The sequence below is a fragment of the Myotis nattereri genome (assembly GCF_964212035.1).
Source record: "Myotis nattereri genome assembly, chromosome: 17".
NCBI lineage: Eukaryota > Metazoa > Chordata > Mammalia > Chiroptera > Vespertilionidae > Myotis > Myotis nattereri.
The window spans coordinates 550,411-573,247 of NC_138092.1; the positions used below are offsets into that span (position 1 = coordinate 550,411).

At 64.5% G+C, this 22,837-nt stretch overlaps 2 protein-coding genes across 8 annotated transcripts; both read left to right on the forward strand.

Moving 5' to 3' along the window:
- Window positions 1-151: 151 nt before the first annotated feature.
- On the forward strand, window positions 152-7,302 carry NRBP2 (nuclear receptor binding protein 2). 2 transcript variants are annotated; one of them, XM_081111395.1, is made up of 18 exons: window positions 152-396; window positions 765-887; window positions 958-1,059; window positions 1,161-1,250; window positions 1,436-1,476; window positions 1,565-1,659; window positions 1,762-1,785; window positions 1,856-1,939; window positions 2,027-2,082; window positions 2,156-2,263; window positions 3,443-3,575; window positions 3,692-3,794; window positions 3,910-3,960; window positions 4,035-4,170; window positions 4,998-5,051; window positions 5,177-5,240; window positions 5,371-5,426; window positions 5,509-7,302. In XM_081111395.1, exons 1-18 carry the CDS (start codon window positions 274-276, stop codon window positions 5,572-5,574), a joined length of 1,509 nt encoding a protein of 502 aa, XP_080967521.1. In that variant the 5' UTR covers window positions 152-273; the 3' UTR covers window positions 5,575-7,302. The 2 variants fall into 2 exon arrangements, with proteins under 2 accessions (XP_080967521.1, XP_080967522.1); XM_081111396.1 differs by having other exon boundaries at window positions 2,168-2,263.
- A 3,369-nt stretch (window positions 7,303-10,671) lies between these two features.
- On the forward strand, window positions 10,672-22,163 carry PUF60 (poly(U) binding splicing factor 60). Of its 6 annotated transcripts, XM_081111462.1 has the most exons (13): window positions 10,736-10,753; window positions 13,916-13,978; window positions 14,750-14,833; window positions 16,877-16,972; window positions 17,084-17,173; window positions 17,974-18,024; window positions 20,025-20,186; window positions 20,286-20,378; window positions 20,519-20,732; window positions 20,818-21,008; window positions 21,146-21,281; window positions 21,442-21,677; window positions 21,757-22,163. In XM_081111462.1, the coding sequence occupies exons 4-13, from the start codon at window positions 16,895-16,897 to the stop codon at window positions 22,054-22,056; spliced, it is 1,551 nt and encodes a 516-aa protein (XP_080967588.1). In that variant the 5' UTR covers window positions 10,736-10,753; window positions 13,916-13,978; window positions 14,750-14,833; window positions 16,877-16,894; the 3' UTR covers window positions 22,057-22,163. The 6 variants fall into 6 exon arrangements, with proteins under 6 accessions (XP_080967585.1, XP_080967589.1, XP_080967587.1 ...); XM_081111459.1 differs by lacking the exon at window positions 13,916-13,978 and having other exon boundaries at window positions 10,672-10,753; XM_081111461.1 differs by lacking the exons at window positions 13,916-13,978; window positions 14,750-14,833 and having other exon boundaries at window positions 10,674-10,753.
- Window positions 22,164-22,837: the final 674 nt, after the last annotated feature.

Consider the following 22,837-nt stretch of genomic DNA (forward strand, 5'->3'; position numbering starts at 1 on the left):
CGGCGGGCGGGGCCTGCTCGCGCGCTGCGCGGGCTCAGCCGCCCGCGGGGAGCTCCGCTCGGGATCCGGTCCGAGGAGGCGGCTCCGGCCTGGCGGGCGGGCGGGCTCCGCCCTCCGGGTCGCGCGCCCGCTCCGCTCCATTCCCAGAGCCTGGGTCGTGGTTCCCAGCAGTGGCGGCTCCGCTCCGGGCTCGGCTCTGTGCGCGGGGCCTGGGCGGGCGGGCGGCGGCGGCGGCGGATCGCAGGGCGGGCGGCGGCCTGGGCCCGCCGAGCCATGGCGGCTCCCGAGCCTGCGCCCAGGCGGGGCCGGGAGCGGGAGCGGGAGGAGGAGAGCGAAGACGAGAGCGACATCCTGGAAGAGAGCCCGTGCGGCCGCTGGCAGAAGCGGCGGGAGCAGGTGGGCACCGCGGGGACGGGTCGGGGCGTCGCTGTGGGAGCAGGAGACCCGAAACCTCTCCGCAGCCTCGAGGGGGCGACCCCGTTCGTGCACCCCTTTGGCCTGGGCCCGCGCCCTGGAGAGGAACCCCGATCCCTAAGGGCCAGCCTAGCAGAGCCACTTCCCCAGGCCCCTGGGACCAGCCACCAGCCTCCGGAGACCTGCTCGGCGCCCTGAACCTGCTCCAAACCCCTCAGCCCCGCCCCTGGGTGGCCTCAGCCCCCCCCCACCCCCCAGCGGGCCAGGCCCGCCTCCGGGCTGGGCCGTGGGAAGGGTGTGAGCGGAGCCCCAGCCCCGCCGCCTCTCCGACACCCCCCCATCCCCCCCAGGTGAACCAGGGCAACATGCCCGGCGTGCAGAGCACCTTCCTGGCCATGGACACGGAGGAGGGCGTGGAGGTGGTGTGGAACGAGCTGCGCTTCAGCGACAGGAAGGCCTTCTCTGCCCACGAGGTGAGGCCTGTGGCGTCCCCCGCACCCACCGCTGGTGGCCACCTCGTGACCGCACCCCCACGCCTCCCAGGAGAAGATCCAGACCATGTTTGAGCAGCTGGTGCTGGTGGACCACCCCAACATCGTGAAGCTGCACAAGTACTGGCTGGACGCCTCTGAGGCCCGCGCGAGGGTGAGCGGCCGGCGGGAGCGGGCGCGGCGCGGCGGGTGGGGCGCCCGTGGGCACCGGCGCCCGCAGCTGGCGGAGCCCGGTACCGTCCGCCCTCCCGGCAGGTTATCTTCATCACGGAGTACGTGTCGTCGGGCAGCCTCAAGCAGTTCCTCAAAAAGACCAAGAAGAACCACAAGGCCATGAACGCGCGGGTATGGGGAGCGGGGAGCGGGCGGGGGCGGCAGCGGGGAGGAGTGGGGTAGGGACGCGCGGGGAGAGGGGCGGCTTCGGGAGCAGGAACGGGGTTGAGCCCGGGCAGGGGTCGCGGTGGGGGCCCTGCAGGCCCAGCCGCCTCTCCCCGCCCGTCCGACCCACGGATGCGCCCGCCCGCCGCCAGGCCTGGAAGCGCTGGTGCACGCAGATCCTGTCGGCGCTCAGGTGAGGCTGGGCCGCCCCCGCCCGCGCCCCTGCCCCGCCCGCCCTCCTCCCCGCGCCCCTGACCCGCTCTCCGCTCCCCGGCCGGCAGCTTCCTGCACGCCTGCAGCCCCCCCATCATCCACGGGAACCTGACAAGCGACACCATCTTCATCCAGCACAACGGCCTCATCAAGATCGGCTCCGGTGCGGGCAGGTCGGGGCGGAGCGGGGACCTGCGGGCCGAGGGCCGGCCGCCCGCAGCCCCACCCCGCTGACCCGGCTCTTTCTCCCCCGCGCCCCGCGCAGTGTGGCACCGCATCTTCTCCAACGGTGCGTGGGGGCCCTCGGGGATGGAGGGCCGCGGAGAGGGCCGGTCTGCTCATCTCCGCGCCCCTCCTAGCGCTCCCCGACGACCTCCGAAGCCCCATCCGCGCGGAGCGGGAGGAACTGCGGAACCTGCACTTCTTCCCCCCGGAGTACGGAGGTGAGTCCGCTCCGCGAGGCCGCCCCCCCTCCCGCAGCAGCCGCCCGCCCCGCCCCACAGCCGCCTGACATGCTGTCCGGCTCTCAGAGGTTGCTGACCGCACCGCCGTGGACATCTTCTCCTTTGGGATGTGCGCGCTGGAGGTACGGCCATGGCCGCCTGGCCTCTGCCCAGCTGCCCGCCCCATCTCCCCTGGCACCCCGCCCGCCTGACCAGCCCTGCCCTCAGATGGCCGTGCTGGAGATCCAGGCCAACGGGGACACCCGGGTCACCGAGGAGGCCATCGCGCGGGCCAGGCACTCCCTGAGCGACCCCAACATGCGGGTAAGCAGTGCTCCCGCCCCCCAAGGGGGTCTGGTGCCAGGTTTGGGGCAGGCCTGGGGGTGCGTGGGTCAGGGCTGCCTGGGCCCCCCACCAGGAGGGCCTTACCTGAGTGGGTGTTGAGTTCCAGGCCTGAAGTCTAAGGGCACATCTTTTTTTTTTTTTTTTTTTTTAATATATTTTTATTGATCTCAGAGAGGAAGGGAGAGAGAGATAGAAACATCAACGATGAGAGAGAATCATGGACCGCTGCCTCCTGCATGCCCCCCACTGGGGATCAAGCCCACAACCTCGGCGGTGCCCTGACCAAGAATTGAACCTTGAACTGTGACCTCCTGGTTCATAGGTCCACGGCTCAACCATTGAGCCACTATGGCCCGGCTGGCCTCTTTTTTTTTTTTTTTTTTAAGGGCACATCATTAGGTCAGGGGAACCAGAGACATAGTGGGTGAGTACTGTTGTGATGCCCATTTTATAGACAAAGAAACTGAGGCTCAGAGAGGCTCCCGAGTGAGCAGTGGACCCAGTGTTTGCACCTGGTCTGCCTGGCTCCACGTTGTTGCCTTTAAGCCTTTGTGTGGGCAGCTGTGTGGGCAGACGGAGCCTGGGATGGAGCTTCACCCACAGCCTCTGGCCCGAGTCTGGGAATCTGGCTTAAGCACACGGCCTCTGGGGATGGGAGAGGGAAGTGATGGGGCCTGGATGGGGCTGGCGGGGAGGTGGAGCCAAGACAGACAAGAGAGGCAGGCAGTGCAAGGCATGGATGGGGGGCAGGGACCTTTCAAGGTCATCTCCAGCAGGCGGGCTGGCCAAGGTGGGTGGGTTCATGCCAGGCCATGTGACCTGCTTGGGGGGGCGTGGCGGGCTGATCTGCCCGCCCTCCTGCAGACTTCCTCTGTGAATCCGACAACAGTGCTCCCGGCCCCCCACCCTCACCCCGCACCAGGTTTTTGTGAGTTTGAGGGAAGTTAGGGACCCAGGGCCTGGCTGTCCTGTTTGTAGGATCAGGTCCTGGCGGCTAGCAGGATGCCTCCCCCTGTGCACATCATGAAGGCTGGAGGGGGGGGGGGGGGGGGGAAGGGACCCTTGCGGTCTGGGGGCCTCAGGGCCTCCTCTCCTCACACTGTGGGGCCAGAGCAGAGAAACTCCATGCACCGTGGCCTCTTCTCTCCTTGCCCCCAGGAGTTCATCCTCTCCTGCCTGGCGCGGGACCCCGCCCACAGGCCCTCTGCCCACAACCTCCTCTTCCACCGGGTGCTCTTCGAGGTGCACTCGCTGAAGCTCCTGGCAGCTCACTGCTTCATCCAGCACCAGTGTGAGGGCGGGAGGGGGGGAGGGGGGAGGGGGTCAGGGCCCGGGTTGGGGATGAGGAAGGGCGCCTGCAGGACCCTGGCTCCAGCTCTGTCCCCTGAGTGCTCCTCTGGCCTGCAGACCTCATGCCTGAGAACGTGGTGGAGGAGAAGACCAAGTCCATGGACATGCACGCGGTGCTGGCCGAGATCTGCCGCCCCCCCCGGCCCCCCCTGCAGTGGCGGTGAGCGGCCGCTGCCCCGGGCCTCGCTTCTCCATCTGGCTGGCCTCACTCCGTCCTGCCCCCGGGCCAGGCGGGCTGGCCAGCCGCCCTCATGTGCTTCTCACGCCCGTGCCAGGTACTCGGAGGTCTCCTGCATGGAGCTGGACAAATTCCTAGAGGACGTCAGGTGAGAGCTGGCGTGAGGCGGGGGGCAGGCGGCTGCCAGGCCCAAGCCCCCAGTCATCCCCGCTGTGTCCCCAGAAACGGGATCTACCCTCTGATGAACTTTGCTGCTGCTCGGCCCCTGGGGCTGCCCCGCGTGCTAGCCCCGCCCCCAGAGGAGGCCCAGAAGGCCAAGACCCCCACGCCAGAGCCCTTTGACTCAGAGACCAGAAAGGTGAGCCCCCACCCTGCTGGGCACTGCCAGGCAGGTGCCCCGCACACGGCTGGGCCTGGAGTGTCCCCAGCCCCTCTCCACACTGCTGGAAACCAGGGCCGGGCCGACCCCTCTGTGGAGTTGGGGGTGTTAAGAGAAGCTGGGGTACCCCCTTTCCCAGAGACTCCTTGCCTCTACAGACACCCCTCTCCCACCTCTTGTTGCCTGTGTCCTAAGAGCTGCACCTGCTCTAGGAGCCCTTGTCGGGGAATCTCACCTGCCCCTGCCCCTCTGATGCCGCCCCCTTGGCTTGCTGACTCCTTGACGTTGTTGTCCCACGAGGGTGTCCCCCACACCCCCCTCGGCATCATGTTTTCCCGGCCCCTCCTCCTACCTGGCTCCCTCCCTGCTTCCATGTCCATAACCCCTGGTTCCAGAGCCTCTGGCTTTGCCCTTGTGGGTATCTCCATGGTCACTGCCCTGCTCCGGGCACCTCTGTTCCCTGCCTGGATGCCCCCCTGCCCCCTCCCCGCTGGCCTCCTTCCTCTTGGCTCCCCTCCACACCACAGCCAGAAGTCATGTCCCAACAGCCAGCGCTGCCCAGAGACTGTGGGGCCCTCAGCGGGGCCTGGCCCTGCTCGTTTCCTGTGCTCCGACCTCTGCTTGCCCAGCCCCCTCTGCCCAGCTGTTCCCTGCACCTGTGCAAACCCTCTCACACCCTCGTGAGCAGTGACCAGTCCCGGCCCAGGCCTCTCTCCCTCTGGGCCCCTTGGAGGTGCATCCGCTCTTGCTCCTCAGTTGCTGAGTCTGAGCCTTCGTGGGTGACCTTGGGCCCCCACCGCCCCCAGGTGATCCAGATGCAGTGTAACCTGGAGAGGAGCGAGGACAAGGCGCGCTGGCATGTGAGCAGGGTGGGGGCGCGGGGCCCAGGATGGCAGGGGGGGGGGGCTGGGAGTGGGGGGCCCAGGCTGGGGGGCGGGGCGGGGCAGGGGCGGGCCAGAGCTGACCTTGCCTCTCGCCTCCCCAGCTCACGCTGCTGCTTGTGCTGGAGGACCGGCTGCACCGGCAGCTCACTTACGACCTGCTCCCAAGTAAGTGGACATGCGCGCCATGCGGCTGGGATCCGCCCCGCCCCGCCCCGCCTGCAGTGGCGGGAGCAGCCACTGCCCCTGCTTTTTCTGTGCCCCTGACCTTACACCTGCCCCCTTGGCCTCTGCACAGCGGACAGCGCCCAGGACCTGGCAGCAGAGCTGGTGCACTATGGCTTCCTGCACGAGGTGCGGGCCGCTTGGCCAGGTGGGGAGGGAGGGGAGGGGAGGGGAGGGGGCCGGTCCCCTATGCCGACCTCCCACCCTGCAGGACGACCGGACCAAGCTGGCCGCCTTCCTGGAAAGCACCTTCCTCAAGTACCGCGGAGCCCAGTGACGCACAGGGATTCAGGGCGCCAGGCCTGGGACCAGCGGCCTGGACGAGGGCCCTCCCTCCGCCGGGCAGCTGCTGAGAGACCCTGACCGTGGGGATGGGGGCTGAGCCCACCGGCGGGGAGGGGGGCCGTGATGAGTGATGAGGCCACGCCCATTCCTGGAACCAGGATCCCCTCACCCCCCTGCCTCCCCAGCTCACCATTCCTTCCCATGACCCCACCCTCCAAGCTGTGGGTCAGTGGCAAGGGTGCCCTTGAGGGGGGCACCACAGACCCACAGGGAGCGCCCACCTCCAGTCAATGGTCCGGCACCTGCAGCATCGGGCAGGGTGCAGGGCCCCCACCTGGCGGGAGGAGCAGCCAGAGACGCCCAGCCCCCAGCACCACGTGGTTCTTGCGCCCCATCCCGCCTCCAGTGCAGCCACTCGGGAACCCTCTCTGAGCTTGCACGGCTCTGAGGCTGGGCCCTGCAGCCCCTCCAAAGGGCTCTTTTCTCTCCCACCTTCCCTGGCCTAGAGGGGTCAGGTCAGACTCCTCCCCTGCCCCTCACGGTGCCTCCTTCAAACTCACCCCCCAGGGGCCTCCCCCACCCCCGTCCTGCCCACCGCCACCACCCCCATTGCCCTGGACTGGCTTCTCTCGGGCCCCCTCCTCTGTTCTCAGATGTAAACACTGACCATTTACACTGCATGCGTACATGTACACGTAGTGCATTCAGGGTTCCTTTTAGGCGTCTCAGAGGCCAACCCGGGGAAGCTCCCACCGACCAGGTGCCTGTTGCTGCTACAAGAATCACCCAGACTTCGTGGCTACAACCCACCCAGGCGGTTCTGTTTCTGTATGTCAGACGTCCGGCCCAGGCCTCGCCTGCCCACAGCCGAGGCGCCCCCAGAGCACGTCTTCCTGGAGGTTCCCGGGGAGGATCCGGGTTCTCTTCCCTCGGGTTGGGGTTTGGCTTGTGGGGTGAGGCATGGCACGCGCTGGGCGCTGGGCGCTGGGCAGGCATTCATTTCCTCGCAGCGGCAGGGCCAAGGCCCCGTGCTTGGCTGGCTGTGAACTGCAGGCCGAGCTCAGCTTCCAGAGGCTGCCACATTCCTTGGCTCGTGGCCCCAGCCTCCACCTTCAAAGCCAGAAACAGCGGCCAAGTCTTTCTCGTGAACCACCTGTCTGGTTTTCTGCAGCCAGGAAAGCTCCATGTAATTAGGCTGAGTCCCCGGACAGCCTCCCATCTCCAGGTCCTTCTGCCGTGGGCAGGAGCATCCACAGGGGCCGGGGATTAGGGCACGGGCACCTTTGCGGGGAGGGGAGAGTCATTATTCCACCTGCCGCGTCGCCCGAACCAAAGCCCAAGACAAAACCAACCAAGGCACATCCAAGACATTAAGTGTGCAGATACGGTGGCTCTCGAGTCATAAACATTTCACTCCGCAAAACTATTTGAATCCTCACACCCTTCACCCTGAAATTACAAATCTAAAATAACGTACATGCCTAGTTGGAAACCCTGATGCTAAGCTGTCTGATCCACATCATCTTAAACAGTTTGATGTCAAAGGAGTAACAGATTGTACCGGCGATTAAACCGAACGCGGACTCCCCTTACTGCCACTGCGTCCTTTAATCGAGCCTACGTTGAGGTTTTCGTTTTAACGTTTATCAAAGTTATACGCATATTATTTTAAAAAGTAAAGTGGTTTTTTAGGCGAATAATAAACAAACAATAAACGTCGTCTCCGGCCCTGATCCTTTCCAGGGTCACTCTTAGCTGCATCTCCTGTCATTTAAAATCCAGGTCCCACCAAACCACAGGCCTTTTGACTGCGTTTGTGTGCGTGTTCACATTAGGTGTCCCCTGACCCACCACCATCCCAGAGTGAAGAGTATTCTTACAGCTTCATCACCACAGGCCCCAGCAGAGAACAAGGTGTCCCGGGGTTATATTTGCTTTTCTTGCACAACTTTTGGTTTCCCCTGGAGTTAATAATTGCCTCTCCGGTTTGTTTACTTGGTTTCTGTGCATGTCTCAATTCACCCTTACATCCTCCCGCAGGAGGGGGGCCTTCCCTCAGTTTGGGGGACCCCTGATCTAAGTGCCTACTCGGTCTCACCTCCCCCCGGAGCCCAGCCCTGCCCACGCCGCCCCAGGCTGCTTGTCCTTGGGCGCAGCTGCCAGCAGGGCCTGCTCCTGCCTTGGCTCCTGGCGCTCCCCCGGCCTCTGGATCCCAGCCTTCCTCCGCCCGTTTGCCCTGTTTGGGGAAGAACATCCTCCCGGTTTCCCGAGAGGATGCACGGGAAGTGGGGGGTCTTGGCCTGTTCCTATGGGACTCACATCTGCGCGTCAGGGTGGCCAGGTATAAAGGCTGGCGAGGTTGAGCCATTTCTTCCCAGGACGTGGAAGGTATATTTTCTGGCCCCAGAAGTCGGTGCCTTCCTGACTTCTGACCCTTTGCTTATTCGCTCTCTTCCATCGTGTCAAGAGATTCCCAACCTTTCGATTCTAGAACATTTTTTTACACGTTTATTTATGTCTCCCCTCTCCCTAGTGTCTGGAACTCTTGTCAGGTAGATGTTGGGCTTGTCTTTTGAGAGGCACGAGAGGTGGTGGTCAGGGGTCCGGGAGTTGTTCCTCTGCGTCCTGCCCTAGGACGTTGGTCTGTGCTTCCGCTGCCTCCTCTGCAAACACGGGGTCATAGTGCCCGCTCCAGGGCTGCTGCATGGGTCCCACGAGGTGAGGGTGTCATGAGAACAGCGTTCAGCCACAAGCCTCTGACTGCTGCATTACATACCCATTTCACAGGGGAGCTGCCATCAGCGTGCGCGTGCTTGTGGCTCCCGGAGCCGCCCCCCCCCCCCGCCCCCCCTCCCCATTATGGAGGCCTGAGGTGTCTGGCCTGGTCTAAACTCTGGACAGTGCTGGCCAGCATGGTAATGATCGCATTCTCTGTTTTCGAGCTACCTAGTTTGTTGTTATGCATTCTGGAAGGTTTCAGCTTTACCTATTTTTATTGATTTCAGAGAGGAAAGGAAAGGAGTGAGAGAAACATCAATGATGGGAGAGAATCATGGATCGGCTGCCTCCTGCACGCTCCCCACTGGGGATCAAGCCCACAACCGGGACGTGCCCTGACCCAGAATGGAACCGCGCCTGCCTGGTGCATGTGTCGCTGCTCTACCACAGCCGCGCTGGCCGGGCTCGGCTGTATCTTTCAACCCTTCTATTGAACTGTTGGCTTTCCTCTCGCGTTTCATTTGTAAGCTCTCTTTCTCATTTGCTGAATGTCCTTCTTTATAGCCTCTTGTTGTTTTTGGATGCAACACCTCTCCAGTATCTCTGTGGATGGAATTTTAGCTTTTCTTCTTCTTCTTGCTTTATTGTCTCTGTTCCTTCTGAGTCCCTTTTCCTTCGTCTTTTTCCTCTTCCTCGGGTGTTGGTGATCCTGGGCTGCCCGGTTGCATTTAGGAGGGAGACATTCTGAGCTGAGACCATGCATCTAGCCAGGTCACTCCCCTGGGCACCCCCCGCCCCCCAGCTGTCAATCTTTTCTCCTGAGCTGGGAGCTGATGCAGAGGGGCTCTCCTCTCTGAGGACCCGAGGGGCACCTGGTGAAAGGGCAGGGGTCTCACTCACTCCCCCACTTCCACAGCAGGGCCTGCCCCTGGCCAGCCCAGAGCTCCTCTGCTAGAGCTCAGAGCTCGTACTCCTGCTGAGAGGGACAGAGGTCTGGGGCCTCCTCCTTTACCCACTGTGCTGTCAAGGACGCCTTGGACACAACTGTAGTCCTCCCAACCCACCCCCTGCCCACTGTCCCCAGCTCCACAAGATCCCGCCTCCTGTCTTCATGGGTTCCTGCCTTTGTCGAATCCGACCCCCATCCTTTCAGAGGGGAGGACGATGCGGGACGTATTCCGCCACGTTTAACTAGCCGCTGCCTCTGTTTCATGCTGATCTCTCCCAGGGTTGAGAAGGGGAAGAAGCTGTTGTGTCAGGGAGGCTGAAGTTGCTGGGCTCACAGCCATGGTTTCTTTAGTTAGAGTCTTGGTACTGGCCTGGGCAGCTCCAGCCAGGGAGGGGCGCCTTGGGCCTTTAACAATCAGCGAGGGACTAAGGAATCTGGGTGCATGCCCTTGGGGGGCGGGGGGGGGGGGCCTGGGCTGCACATCACTGAGCTTACAACGCCATTGCCATCGCCATAAGATGCATTCTGAGCGGGAGCTCACGATTGGATTCCCCATCAGGGCATATGCCCAGCTGCAGGCTCCATCCCCAGTTGGGGGCGCGCAGGAGGCAGCCCATCAGTGATTCATCACTGATGTTTCTGTCTCTCTTCCTCTCTGACATCAACAAAACATATATATATGTTTTAATATATTTTATTGATTTTTTAGAGAAAGGAAGGGAAAGGGATAGAGAGTTAGAAACATCGATGAGAGAGAAACATCGCTCAGCTGCCTCCTGCACACCCCCCACCGGGGATGTGCCCGCAACCCAGGTACATGCCCTTGACCGGAATCGAACCTGGGACCCTTGAGTCCGCAGGCCGACGCTCTATCCACTGAGCCAAACCGGTTAGGGCAACAAAACATATATATTGTTTAAAACGATGCACCACTGGCTTATGAGATCCTGGAAAGAGCAAACGTCGCCCATTCAGTGCGGACACACCACCCGCTGGTAGGCGCATGCGGACTTCAGGTGTTGGGATGCGACGGTGCATCTCGAAATTTGCCTGCGAAATAGCGCGATTTTGTTACCACTCTCGTCGGTTTGGGCGACTGGGACTCCTGCAGCCCTGCGGGGCGCCCGGCCGTCCGGCCCGGTCTCGGGTACCAGCGGCGGACGGCACCCCGTGTTTCTGTAACGGAGGCCGGACCCGGAGCAACGGGGCTGATTGGACAGAGGAGTCCTCGGCCCGCCGCGCGCGCGCCCGCGACGCCAGCGCCCCGCCCTGGGCCCGCCCCTTCCGTCGGCCCCGCCCCTTCCTCCGGCTCCGCCCCACTCCGGAAGCGCGAGCCTTTTTCCTTCCACGTCGCGGGAGTGAGGACCTTTATCGCGATAGTTCCGTCTTTCCTCGAAGGCCCTCGCCAACCCCTACATCGCGCGAGACCGCGCAAGGAGCTGGAGCGGGCGGCGCGCGCGGCGGCCGCGACGGGCGCAAGATGGCGACGGCGGCCTTAGCTCTCGTAAGTAAGCTCCCGGCGACGCTGGGCTCCGCTCAGCTGGCGGGCCGCCTGCCCGGCCTAGGCCCCCCGGGGACGCGGCGGGCGCTCGCGGGCCCTCGCGGCCTCAGGTCGCGTGAGGCGGGGGCGGAGCGGGCGCGAGGCGGGGGCCGAGCCGTGGCCGCAGCTTCCGGCCCGCGGGCAGCTGCTTCCGGCCGGAGGGCCGCGCGGGACCCAGGCTGGGGCGCGTCTGGGGGGCCGTGCGGGGGGCCGTGCAGCGCGCCGAGCCCGGCTCCTTCGCGGGGCGCCCGTCAGGCCCCGGCGAGCCGCGGCCTCGGGGCGGAGCTAGGCGGCCGGGGTCCCCCTCGGCCTTCGGGGGCGCCTGGGGCCCCGATGGGGAGGCGGGGTGCCTGGGAGGCGGCGTTCCTCCTCCTGCCTGTGTGAAGGGGGTGCTGGGCGTGCGGGGCAGCGTGAGGCCCCGCGGGGAGGGGGGCCTGGGCGCCTCGAACCCGGAGCCGGGCCTACTCTGCGCGGATGCACTGCGAGGGAGTGTCCCCCGCAAACGGGTTCCGTCCCGCGGTCCCCCCTCGGGAAGGAAAGGACGTTCTCTCGTAATGACTTGGCCCCAAGCGCTGTGCGAGGACCTGGGGGCACAGTGGGGCCCCAGGGACCAGCTCCCACCCGCAGGCCTCTTGGCGCCCGAGGGGGCCGTGCTCGGGGTGCGGGCGCCTGGCAGCAGGGCCCTCCGCTCAGGGCTCCTCTCCGCGGCCGCACGGAGCGGTCAGCGTAGGCGGGAGCCCTGCTCACACTCACCCTCTTCCCCTCCCGGACCCTTGGCTTGGCTTCCCCGTCCCCACCCCCACCCCCACCCAGAGCCGGGCGGCTGGGGGCTGAGCGGGCGGGGGGACCGCTGAGCGTCAGGTGCTGGGCCTGCCTCTCCCGGGGCAGAGGCCGACTCCCCGGGAGGGTGGGCCGCAGCCAGGCCCGTCCTCCGCCGGACTGCCTCCTGCTGCCGCCTGAAGCGGGGAGAGAAGCGGGAGGCGCGAGGCTGAGACTCCTGGGAGGGGTAGGAGGCGGTGACGGGTGCCCCGGTGGGTGCCTGCGCCCCCCACCGCCCACAGAGCGGGTGGCCACCAAGCCCGGCCTTGGCTGGAGTCGGCTGCGCCCTGTGCGCACGGGGCTGCGGTGTGAGGCGTGAGGGCCTTGGCTCCGCGGTGGCGCCTCACCCCCATCCGCACGGCCCTGCTCCTGCTCCTGCTCCGGGGCTGTGGGCGTGTGCACTGCCCGCCTGGCACTGGCGAGGACCGGGCAGGGAGGCAGCAGGGCTGTCTGAGCTTTGACACGACTTCACGGCAGGGACTCTCTTAGGTACGGCACACGCACACGCACACGCACAGACACGCACACGCACACGGTAGCCGCTAGTGCCCAGCCAGCCCCAGGGACAGGCCTGACGTCAGCGCCTGAGGCCTGGCTCGGGCCCAGCTGCCATGCCTCCCCCCCGGGGGCTCCCTGGCGCCGGGTTTGTGTGGAATCATCCTGTGGCCGCGGCTGCTGAGCAGGGCCTCCACCTCCAGGCTCTGCTGCCTGCTGCTGGCTGTGCGCACAGAGCCTCGGACTCGAGGCCAGAGGAGGGCAGTGGCCTCGGGCTCCGTGTCTGCTTACCCCAGAGCCCTGGGCATTTATTTCATAACTTACTTTTATCTTATTTTTAAATCACCTGAGGATATTTTTTTCCATTGATTTCTAGAGAGAAGGGGGTGGGGAGAGAGAGAACCATTGACATGAGAGAGACACATCGATTGGTTGCCTTGAGCTCAAGCCCCAACCAGAGCCCAGGATTGAATCTGCAGCCCAGGGATGTGCCCTTGACCAGGAATTGAACCTGTGGCCCTTCGGTCCACAGGCTGATGCTCTAACCCAGGGGTCCTCAAGCTACGGCCCACCGGGCCACATGCAAAGACAAATATTGTGTTTTTCCCGTTTTGTTTTTTTTAAAATATATTTTATTGATTTTTTACAGAGAGGAAAGGAGAGGGATAGAGAGCTAGAAACATCGATGGGAGAGAAACATTGATCAGCTGCCTTCTGCACGCCCCCTACTGGGGATGTGCCCGCAGCCAAGGTGCATGCCCTTGACCGGAATCGAACCTGGGACCCTTGAGTCCGCAGGCCGACACTCTAGCCACTGAGACAAACCAGTTAGGGCCCATTTTGTTTTGTTTTTTACTTCAAAATAAGATATGTGCAGTGTGCATAGGAATTTGTTCATAGTTTTATTAAACTATAGTCCGGCCCTCCAACAGTCTGAGGGACAGTGAACTGGCCCCGTTTAAAAAGTTTGAAGACCCCTGCTCTAACCACTGAGAGAGCCAGCCAGGGCAATTTTTTTGTTGTTTTTTAATTGACTTTAAAGAGGGGAAGGGAGAGAGAGAAACATCCATTTGCTGTGCCACTTATCGATGTATTCGTTGGTTGGTGGTTGTTTGTGCCCCGATGGGGATCGAGCCCCCACCTTAGCATATCACATGCCACTAACCAGCCGAGCTGCCCCGCAAGGCTGAAGACACAGCTCTAAGTGGTGCCGGGACTCACATGTTACGTGTCGAAGGGTCATCCCCGGGACCACGTTTGTGATCACTGAAAACACGCTTATACTAGGACAGAGGTGTTTTTTTGTTAATTTTGCTTTTAGGTTTCACTTCTCAGCCACAGCTCACAGTCAGCAGTGCTTTGAGTTAGTTTCAGACGCACAGCACAGCGGCCCCGGGGGCTCTCCCCGGCTCCTGCCTTCACCCTGTCCTGGTCCCTGTGCGGTCGTCACGGTGACTGGGGAGAGCGGGAAGCTGCTGACGAGCGCGCCCTCCGGCTGGCCTCCGGCGGGTCTCGGGCTGGGTGCTTCCTCAGACCTGAAGGGAGTGCTGGCTGTGGGCCTTGTAGCAGCCTCTGCTCTGGGTGCGGGGCTGTCGGGGCGTGGGGTGAGGCCTGCCTCTGACTCAGGCCCCGCTGCCGTGCACCCCCTGGTGGGCTCGCGGCAGAGAGGACCCCCTCTCTTTGACTCTGGGACACCATTTCGTACCCGCTGTGGTGCCGGGTCAGAGTGGCTGCCGGCCAGGTGCAGGGCTGGGAGCCACAGCTTCAGTACCCCTGGCCGAGTCATCCCAGCCTCTGGTATTGTCTGCACAGGCTCCTAGGGTGGGCACGGCCAGCCTGTGTTCCTAGGTCCCTGTGGGTCTCATCCATGAGCGGGTGAGTGCCTTCTGCTCTCGGTTCCCACTGTGCACCTAGGCCTGGGGCCCTCCCACAAAGGCCTGGCTCCTAGCCATGGCCTGTGTCCTGACCTTGGCTGTCTGTCCCACCGCCCCGCTAAGCCATGGGGAGCTGCTCCTGCAGTCACGCTTCGTGGCAGGTTCCGTGGCCCCTGTGGTGTGGGTTCAGGCTGTGACCAAGCTCTCAGCTGCCCTCTAGAGTGACGCGGCCCTGGACAGTGTGACTGCCAGGGGAGCCCCTGCATGTGCAGACCCCTGCATGGCCCTGCAATTCCGAGGACACAGAGGTGCCTCCAGGAGGGGCCTGGGCCCTGGGCTTGGGCAGAGCCTGTGGGAGGCACTGGGACTGCTAAGCTGTGGCCGGTCCAGGCGTGTGTGCAGAGTGCTCGAGAGGTGCCCCTTGCCCTGCTGGCAGGAAAGGAACTGATCTTTAAGACCTGAGCTGCCTTTCCTTGGCTCTGCCCCTACCCTTCTCCTCCTGGGGACGGCTGCCGACTGCAGGCTGCCCCAGATTCCGCTGTGGTTTGTGCCAGGGCCCTGGGCAGCGGTAGGGGTGCTGGAGGAATGGGCAGGGCGGAGAGGACTCGTGTCAGAAATATTCAGGGCCAAGCCAGCACTGGTCCCTTCCTGTGCCCCTGCCCAGCCTCCCTGGCTCGCCTGGGGGAGCTCAGCCCTTAGCTGGGGAAGGCGAGAGGGCCTGGGTGGGTGGGTCTTGTGACTGTCCATTACAACATCTCCTTCCTGCCTGCAGCAGGTCAATGGCCAGCAAGGAGGGGGGTCCGAGCCGGCGGCGGCGGCAGTGGTGGCAGCGGGAGACAAATGGAAACCGCCACAGGTACTGACCTTAAGCATCCTCGCCCTCAGGCCCGCCTGTCCACCTGCCTGCCCGCCCGCCTGCCTGCGCGTCCCTCGGCCCAGAGAGAACTGGCCGGGGCGGAGCGGGAGGAGCCCAGGCACTCTTCTCTGCCTTCTGGGCAGAGGCACCTGTCCTGCCCCGACCCCCAGCCTCAGGCCTGGCTCTAGCTTCCTTGTCTCTGCCTCTCCGCTGAGCATCCACCTGCTTCTGTGGGGGGTCGTCGCTTTGCGTGTCTCCAGACACTAGGCAGACGGTGAGGCTCAGGTGGGGCTCTGAGCCACTGTGTGCAGAGGGGCTGGTGCGCTGTCCAGACGTGCAGGGTGCTGTTAAGAGTACAGACTGCTGTTTCCGATCTAATTTAAATAAAGCAGCCAAGCAGAATTCCGTGCAAGCCAAAGCAGGGGTCTAGGCGGACTCTGGTCTCAGGGTGGGTGTGGGCAGATCTTGTCCTGCTCCGGCGCCTGGCCCTTGGCAGGGTCCTGTGGGTGTCGGGTTCTTTGTGCTTCGCCATGGCAGCGCCTGCCTTCAGGGGGGTCCAGCGGGGCCTCAACAACGGAGCCTGGTGACTGTTGGGGCTGGGCCCTCCTCTGGTCCCCCACCCCACCCCCAACCCCTGCACTCGGGGAAGGGCTGAGGAATGCAGCCTGGATCCTGGGAAGTTATGGGCTGCAGCTGATGGGCCAGGGGGCCAGGGCGTTCCTCCAACCAGCCCTCCCTGGCCCTGGCCGGCTGTGCAGGCAGCCATTGGTGGTGAGAGAAGGGCCTTTGTTTACGAAGACAAAGAGGAGATTGAAAAGTTTCTGAGGGCTGAATGGGGGTTGGCATCGACGACCATGGTGACAGCCTGCTCCAGCATGCAGCCCCTGGCTTTGGGGGCCTCTCTCCCACTAAGGAGGACTGGGCTTGGGGCCAGCTGGGTTGCCAGGGGAGGGGCCTCCTGCCCTTTCACCTGTGCTGGTCAGGATGCGGGTTCTGGGAGTTTGGGCCAGCCAGCCCCTTCCTGACTCCTTAGTTCCTCTGTCCTTGAGCATCCCTCCTGTGCTGGGACCTGCCTCTCTTCTCTGCTGTCCCTCCCAAGGCTGCATGCCCAGGGCTCAGAACGCCCCTCTGGAGGGGCCAGCGGGTCTCCTTGCAGCTGCTGGGGAGCCCCCAGCCCGAGCTGGTGGGCAGGCAGGAGTGCTCCGATGCCCACACTCTACTTGGTCTGGTGGCTATACTTCTGCTTACATGGCTGTGTTCTTCCCTCTCAGACAGCCTAGAAATGAATTTTGGCAGAGGAATGTAAACGTAATCCTAGTAGCATCTTCTCAGGTCTGCAGCGGGCTCTGCCTGCCTCCCTCAGAGCCTCTCCTGGCCCCTGTGCTCATCTGCCAGGTGCTGGAGGGTGTCCGGTCCTCCTCTCCCTCCCTGGTGGGTCTGCACCTGGCTTCTCCCAGGGGCTAGCCACAGCCAGGGAAGAGTTTGGCAAAGGGGCAGGAGCCTCCTCAGGGCCGTGGGGCCTGGGAGAGCATCTCCAGGCCCTCTGGGCCGTGTGCACATGTGCGGGAGTGGGGGTTGGATCACTGCACCAGGTGGGGGCCCTTCCCACATATGCTCGGGCAGTGGTTCCTGGAACTCCTCCCCAGCAGGGGAGCTGAGTCTGGCCGTCTGGGGCCACAACCAGGTGGCAGTTGGAGTGAGGGGCCCTGGACCATCCAGACCCCCGACCCCTCCCCTTGTCCTGGAGGACAGCCAGGGCCGACTCTTGGCCCGCACGGGATGGAGGTTCTGGAGTCGGGCTGGCCACCTGCCACCTGTCGGCTGCCGAGAAGGCCACTGGGCTGGGCTCTGCAGCTGCTCCAGGTTGGTCCAGGGCCCCCAAGGCACCTGCTGCCTTGGTGGACGTCCTGTCCTGACCGTGGTCCTGGGGGAGACTGCACCAGGCCATGCGGGCGGGCGTGCTGGGACCTGGGTGCTCCTGGGTCCACAGGAGGGCGGGCGGCCTTGAGCTTGTTGTTAACACTTCCCTGCTCCCCCCACTAGGGGACAGACTCCATCAAGATGGAGAACGGGCAGAGCACAGCCACAAAGCTGGGACTGCCTCCTCTGACGCCCGAGCAGCAGGAGGCCCTCCAGAAGGTGAGAGTGTACCTCCCAGGGCTGGGTGGGCGTGGGGAGCCACTTGGGGCAGAAGGCCCGTTTCCCCACAGGCCGGGGCCCCCCAGTGCTCCTCACCGCCTTCTCTCCCAGGCCAAGAAGTACGCCATGGAGCAGAGCATCAAGAGTGTGCTGGTAAAGCAGACCATCGCGCACCAGCAGCAGCAGCTCACCAACCTGCAGGTGAGCCGCCCGCCCTGCACCCCCCCGCCTCCTTCTTTTCCTCTCCTGCGCCTGTGGCTCCCCACCAGGTGTGTGGTCTCGGTTTCTCAAGGACTCCTCCTGGGGACGCCTGGGTCCTCCCCAGCCATGAGTAACCACCTTATCTGCCTGTTGAGCACCCACGGCCCCTCCCGCCCCTTCTCTGTAGCTCTGCCCGCTCCCCGAGCCAGCTCCTCTTCTCGGACTTCAGACTGTTGCCTCAGGTCGCCCCGCGCCCGTGCCCCCCGCTGCACAGCTGCACAGCTGACGGTGCAGCACCTAGGGGCGTTCCTCCCTGCCCCCATGGCCTCGGATAAGAACGGTCAGGCTCCCACCCCTGCAGCGAGTCCAGACCACACGGGCTGGGGCCCGGAACTGAGGACAGGCTCGGGCGCCTCCATAGGGCCCTGCTTTAGACCTGTGGCTGGAAGCTGCGATGAGGCCAGGCCAGGCGAGGCCGACAGGTGCCTGGGCCTTGAGCCCCCGCCCCTGCCCAGCCCCTGACATTCACACAGCCAGGTGATGCCTGGCTGTTCCCTTCCGCTCGCTCCCCTCTCCCTTCCTTCTGCCCCGGCCGGCCAGGCTGTGGGGCGGGGCACCTGGGGCTCCGAGGCCCCTCTGGGCAGGTGCTGGCAGCCGCCACTGGCCGGCCATGTGGGAAGGCAAGCGGGCCTCTTGGCAGGGCGGGGACTCCGGGCCTTGCCGCTGTCTGCGTGAGGTGTGACGAGAGCGGGAGACTGCTCGGCTCCAACAGACTGAACTCTGTCTTTACTGTCTTTCAGATGGCAGCAGTGACAATGGGCTTTGGAGATCCTCTCTCACCTTTGCAATCGGTCAATAGAAATGCTCACTTCTTCCGGGGCTCATGTCCTTAGTCAGGGCTAGAGGGGGGCAGTGCAGCCGCGTGCTGGGGACCTTGCTCCCCGAGCCGGCCCTGCCCGCCAGCTCGGACGAGCGCAACAGAGCGCCAGGCGTGGCGGGGCCAGTGGTGTGGGCGGGCACCCACCTGGGACCGCCCCGGGGAGGCCTCCATCTGCTCTGAGGGTCAGGTAACTGCGGAGGGCAGCCGGCCAGGAGGGTAGGTGCCCACGCCTGGCCCACCTGTACCCGTGCCGCCTCCACACACAGGTGCACCGCCCAGGCCTCCAGCTCCGCCAGTCTCCAGGCTGCCTTGGCTCCTGGGTTGGGGTCAGGCCCTGAGAAGAGAAGGGTCGTAACTCATGGCCCCGTCAGACCCTGGAGGGAGGAGGGATGGACAAGGTGGGGCTGGGGGAACCCGAGCCAGCGAGAGAGGGAAGGGCAAGAACTTGGGCCTTGGGCCTGGCTGTGAGCAAGGGGTGCAGGGCCTGCGGCCAGGGAGGAGGTGTAGCCATGGCCTTGGCTGCTACGGGCAGAGGAGTTTGGGGAGGAGACACCCCTCCATCCCCCAGAGGCAGGCTGAGGAGGCCAGGGACCCCTCTGGGAACATGGCCCTTTCTCTGGGGGCCCTTCCCGGGCATGCTGTTCTCACAGGGTAGCAAGGTCCTGTCCTCAAGGGCCAGACAGACCCAGTGGCTTCTCTGGGAAGCGTCTGTCTGTGGGGAGCATCAGGGAGAGGGTCTTCGCCCACCTGCTTGGGGAGCTCCCACTGAAGAGGGACAGGCTTCTGTCTTGGGGGCTTTGAGGAGGGACAGGGTCATGTCTCAGGTGCCTCGTGAGAGGGCCATGGTTCCACCTCTGGGGTCCTTGGTCTCAACAGGGAGCCTGAGGCCTGTTTGTCAGGAGCCCAGTTTGAGGAGGTGCCCAATTGGGGAATTCCTTCTTTGGGGGAGCTGTGGACCTTTTTTTTAGGTCCCTCCTTGAGGAAGGGGATGCCCAGCTTATACTAAGCTGGTGTCTAAAGAAGGAAATGGGCCTCTGGTTATGGGGACTTTTGTGAGGGTGAGGGGCGCCCCTGTTGGTGGAAAAGCTAGAGCCAGGGCCCCATCATCTTTGCCTGCCCTTGGCTGTGGTCTCTTTCCCGGGCCCAGCTCCTCTTGGGGGCCCACTGCTGTGGCTCTAGACACCCCCCTCCCCCTGCCTGGCACGTTGTGTCTGAGGTGGCAGGAATGGGAACCCCTTCCCTGGGGGTATGGGAAGTCGCTAAGCACAATGGCCAGACTCACCCCAACACAGAGGCAGCGCCTGCCAGACCTGTCACCTGATGTTCCTGGGGCCAGGTCCCCTGGGTGCGGGGGTGGGCTCCAGGCAGCTCTTTTGTGAGGGGTCTGAGGCATGGGGTCTTGCAGTCGCTGAGCTTCTGCCTGAGCTGGCCCTGCACAAGTAGCTATTCTTCACTCTCTCTGCAGGGAGCCCCCAATCTGGGCTCCTGACCTTCCCTGGGGTCTCTTCTGGGCGCCCTGCCTTGTGTCCCCCTCTTGCCTCCACACCAGCGGGTCCTTCCAGCTGGGATGGCACCCCTTCCCTCATCTGCTGGAACACGTGGTCAGGACCCCAGGAGGATCTCCCGGCCCAGCCCAGGACTCCTGGCATCTAGGCTGGAGCGGGGGCTGGGTGGAAGGGCACACAGCCCTGCCTCCCAGCCACCTGTCAGCTTTGCTGCCAGTCTGCCCAGGACCTGGGCGGGCCCGGGTGTGTCCGTGTCCTGCCTTTGGGCCTGGTCTTCCTTCCTGGGGTAGGGTTCTGCGGACCCTCACCACCCTGTCTGCAGGGCTGAGCCTGCACCGTGCTGCTGCGTGGGGAGCCCTCACCACAGTGGTGCTGAGTGGGTGGGCCAGGAGGGGCGTGGGCTGCCTAGCCTCCTGCCACCCCGTCACAAGCCAGTGGCCCTCTCTCCCCTTGTGTCCTGCTCCAGATGGCAGCTCAGCGGCAGCGGGCACTGGCCATTATGTGCCGGGTCTACGTGGGCTCCATCTACTATGAGCTGGGTGAGGACACCATTCGCCAGGCCTTTGCCCCCTTTGGGCCCATCAAGAGCATTGACATGTCCTGGGACTCTGTCACCATGAAGCACAAGGTGAGATTGGCTCTGCCCTGTCGTCGTGTCCCGCCCCCCCCCGCCCCCCCCCCCCCCCCCCCCCGGCGCTCCAGGCCTAATGGTACATCCTGTGTCCAGGGTTTTGCGTTTGTGGAGTACGAGGTCCCAGAGGCTGCGCAGCTGGCCTTGGAGCAGATGAACTCAGTGATGCTGGGCGGCAGGAACATCAAGGTGAGTGCCAGGGAGGCGGGCCCTGGGGCTGATGGGAGATGTTCTGTCCACTCACCCAGGAGATGCGGTCGCCCTCCGGAGGCCTGAAGTGGCCAAGCCTTGGCTGATTGGTGGCTCTTGGTCCCCTGCCTCTCCCCCAGGTGGGCAGACCCAGCAACATAGGGCAGGCCCAGCCCATCATAGACCAGCTGGCGGAAGAGGCACGGGCCTTCAACCGAATCTACGTGGCTTCTGTGCATCAGGACCTCTCAGATGATGACATCAAGAGCGTGTTTGAGGCCTTTGGCAAGATCAAATCTTGCACGCTGGCCCGGGACCCCACCACCGGCAAGCACAAGGGCTATGGTTTCATTGGTGAGCTTGGGGAGGCTGAGGCAGGGCCTGGACTGGGGCCCACTCCACTCTGTGGCTGGCCCTCATTGCTGCTCCTGCCCTGCAGAATATGAGAAGGCCCAGTCGTCTCAAGATGCCGTGTCTTCCATGAACCTCTTTGACCTGGGTGGCCAGTATTTGCGGGTGGGCAAGGCTGTCACACCCCCTATGCCCCTGCTTACACCTGCCACACCTGGAGGCCTCCCGCCAGCTGCTGCTGTGGCTGCAGCTGCAGCCACAGCCAAGATTACGGCTCAGGTGAGGGCGAGTACAGTGTGTGGGTTCAATCCTGGGCAATAGGCCCCCAGTGCTTTGGGGACTGACTGGTTCTCCGGGTGGCATAGAGTGGAGGCAGCCAGGCTTGGGACTCAGTGTGGTGGCCTTTTCGGTTGCAGGAAGCGGTGGCCGGAGCAGCGGTGTTGGGTACTCTGGCCACCCCTGGACTGGTGTCCCCTGCACTGACTCTGGCCCAGCCCTTGGGGGCTTTACCTCAGGCTGTCATGGCTGCCCAGGCCCCAGGAGTCATCACAGGTGAGCCTGCTGGGTCAGGGCTTCCCACCTCCCCCTGCCTCTCTCTGGGCTCACTGCCCCCAGCTACCCGAGCTCCAGGCAGGCCAGCCGGGTGCGGGTGCTGTGCTCCTTCCTGGGGAGGGGGTGGGAGTGACTGCTGGACCTGGTGTGTTGGCTGCAGGTGTGACCCCAGCCCGGCCTCCCATCCCGGTCACCATCCCCTCTGTGGGCGTGGTGAACCCCATCCTTGCCAGCCCTCCGACGCTGGGCCTCCTGGAGCCCAAGAAGGAGAAGGAGGAGGAGGAGCTGTTCCCCGAGTCCGAGCGGCCGGAGATGCTGAGTGAGCAGGAGCACATGAGCATCTCGGGCAGCAGCGCCCGCCACATGGTCATGCAGAAGCTGCTCCGCAAGCAGGAGGTGGGGGGCGGCGGGCGGGGGCGGGGGCGGGGGGCGGGGTGTGCCGTGGCTCAGCAGCTCAGCTGTCATCCCCCCACAGTCCACAGTGATGGTTCTGCGCAACATGGTGGACCCCAAGGACATCGACGACGACCTGGAGGGGGAGGTGACCGAGGAGTGCGGCAAGTTCGGGGCCGTCAACCGCGTCATCATCTACCAGGAGAAGCAGGGTGAGGAGGAGGACGCCGAGATCATCGTCAAGATCTTCGTGGAGTTCTCCATGGCCTCCGAGACTCACAAGGCCATCCAGGCCCTCAACGGGCGCTGGTTCGCTGGCCGCAAGGTGGTGGCTGAAGTGTACGACCAGGAGCGTTTTGATAACAGTGACCTCTCCGCGTGACCCCGGCCCCGGCCCCGCCCCTGGACTTGCTCTTGCCCTTGTTTCCTCGGTTTTGTAGTGTCTCGGCCGCGCGCGCGCGCATAAAGTGCAGATGCTGCTGGCCCGAGGCCCGGTGGTCCTGTCTTCTTGGCTGAGGCGGGGCTGGGGGAGGCCCGGGGGTGGGGCGGTCACCGAGCTCGCAGGGCCGCTTAGGAGAGGAGGGCGCGGGCCGGATCCGTGATCAGGGGGCGTGTCCGGGACGGTGTGGGGCCAGGCGGGTGGGGCGTCTCGGTGGCAGGAGGCCGTGGGCATCTCTGGTGACCCCACTCCGGTCACTCGTCCCCGAGAGAGTGAGGCGAGGTGGCCGCCGGGAGCAGGGACCACGTCTGAGGTGACAGGAAGGTCTAGGCGACGTGGGAGGAGGGCCAGGGCCCGCACACGGCGGAGGCAGGGCCCTCTAGCCACCGCGGACTTCAGCTCCCATCGTGCCTCGCGCCCAGGACGGGAGCGAGGCTTCCCAGCAGGCTGCGCGAGTTCGCTACGGGTCCTCGGAGGCGCCCGCGCCGCACGGCCTTATGGGGTTTGCAGTCCCGGCGGCGATGGGCGGGCCTCGGCTTCCCGGCGGGCTGCGCGGCGGCCGGCGGTTGTCGGCGGGGCAGTCCGGCGGGTAGCGGCGGCGGTTCCGGCTGCGGCACAGCGGCGGGCGAGCGGGTCGGGGGCCGGGCGGGATGCGGGGCCGCCGCCACCTTCGCCGTCTCCCGAGAGTGTGAGCGCCAGCCGGGCCGCGCCCCCCGGCGGACCG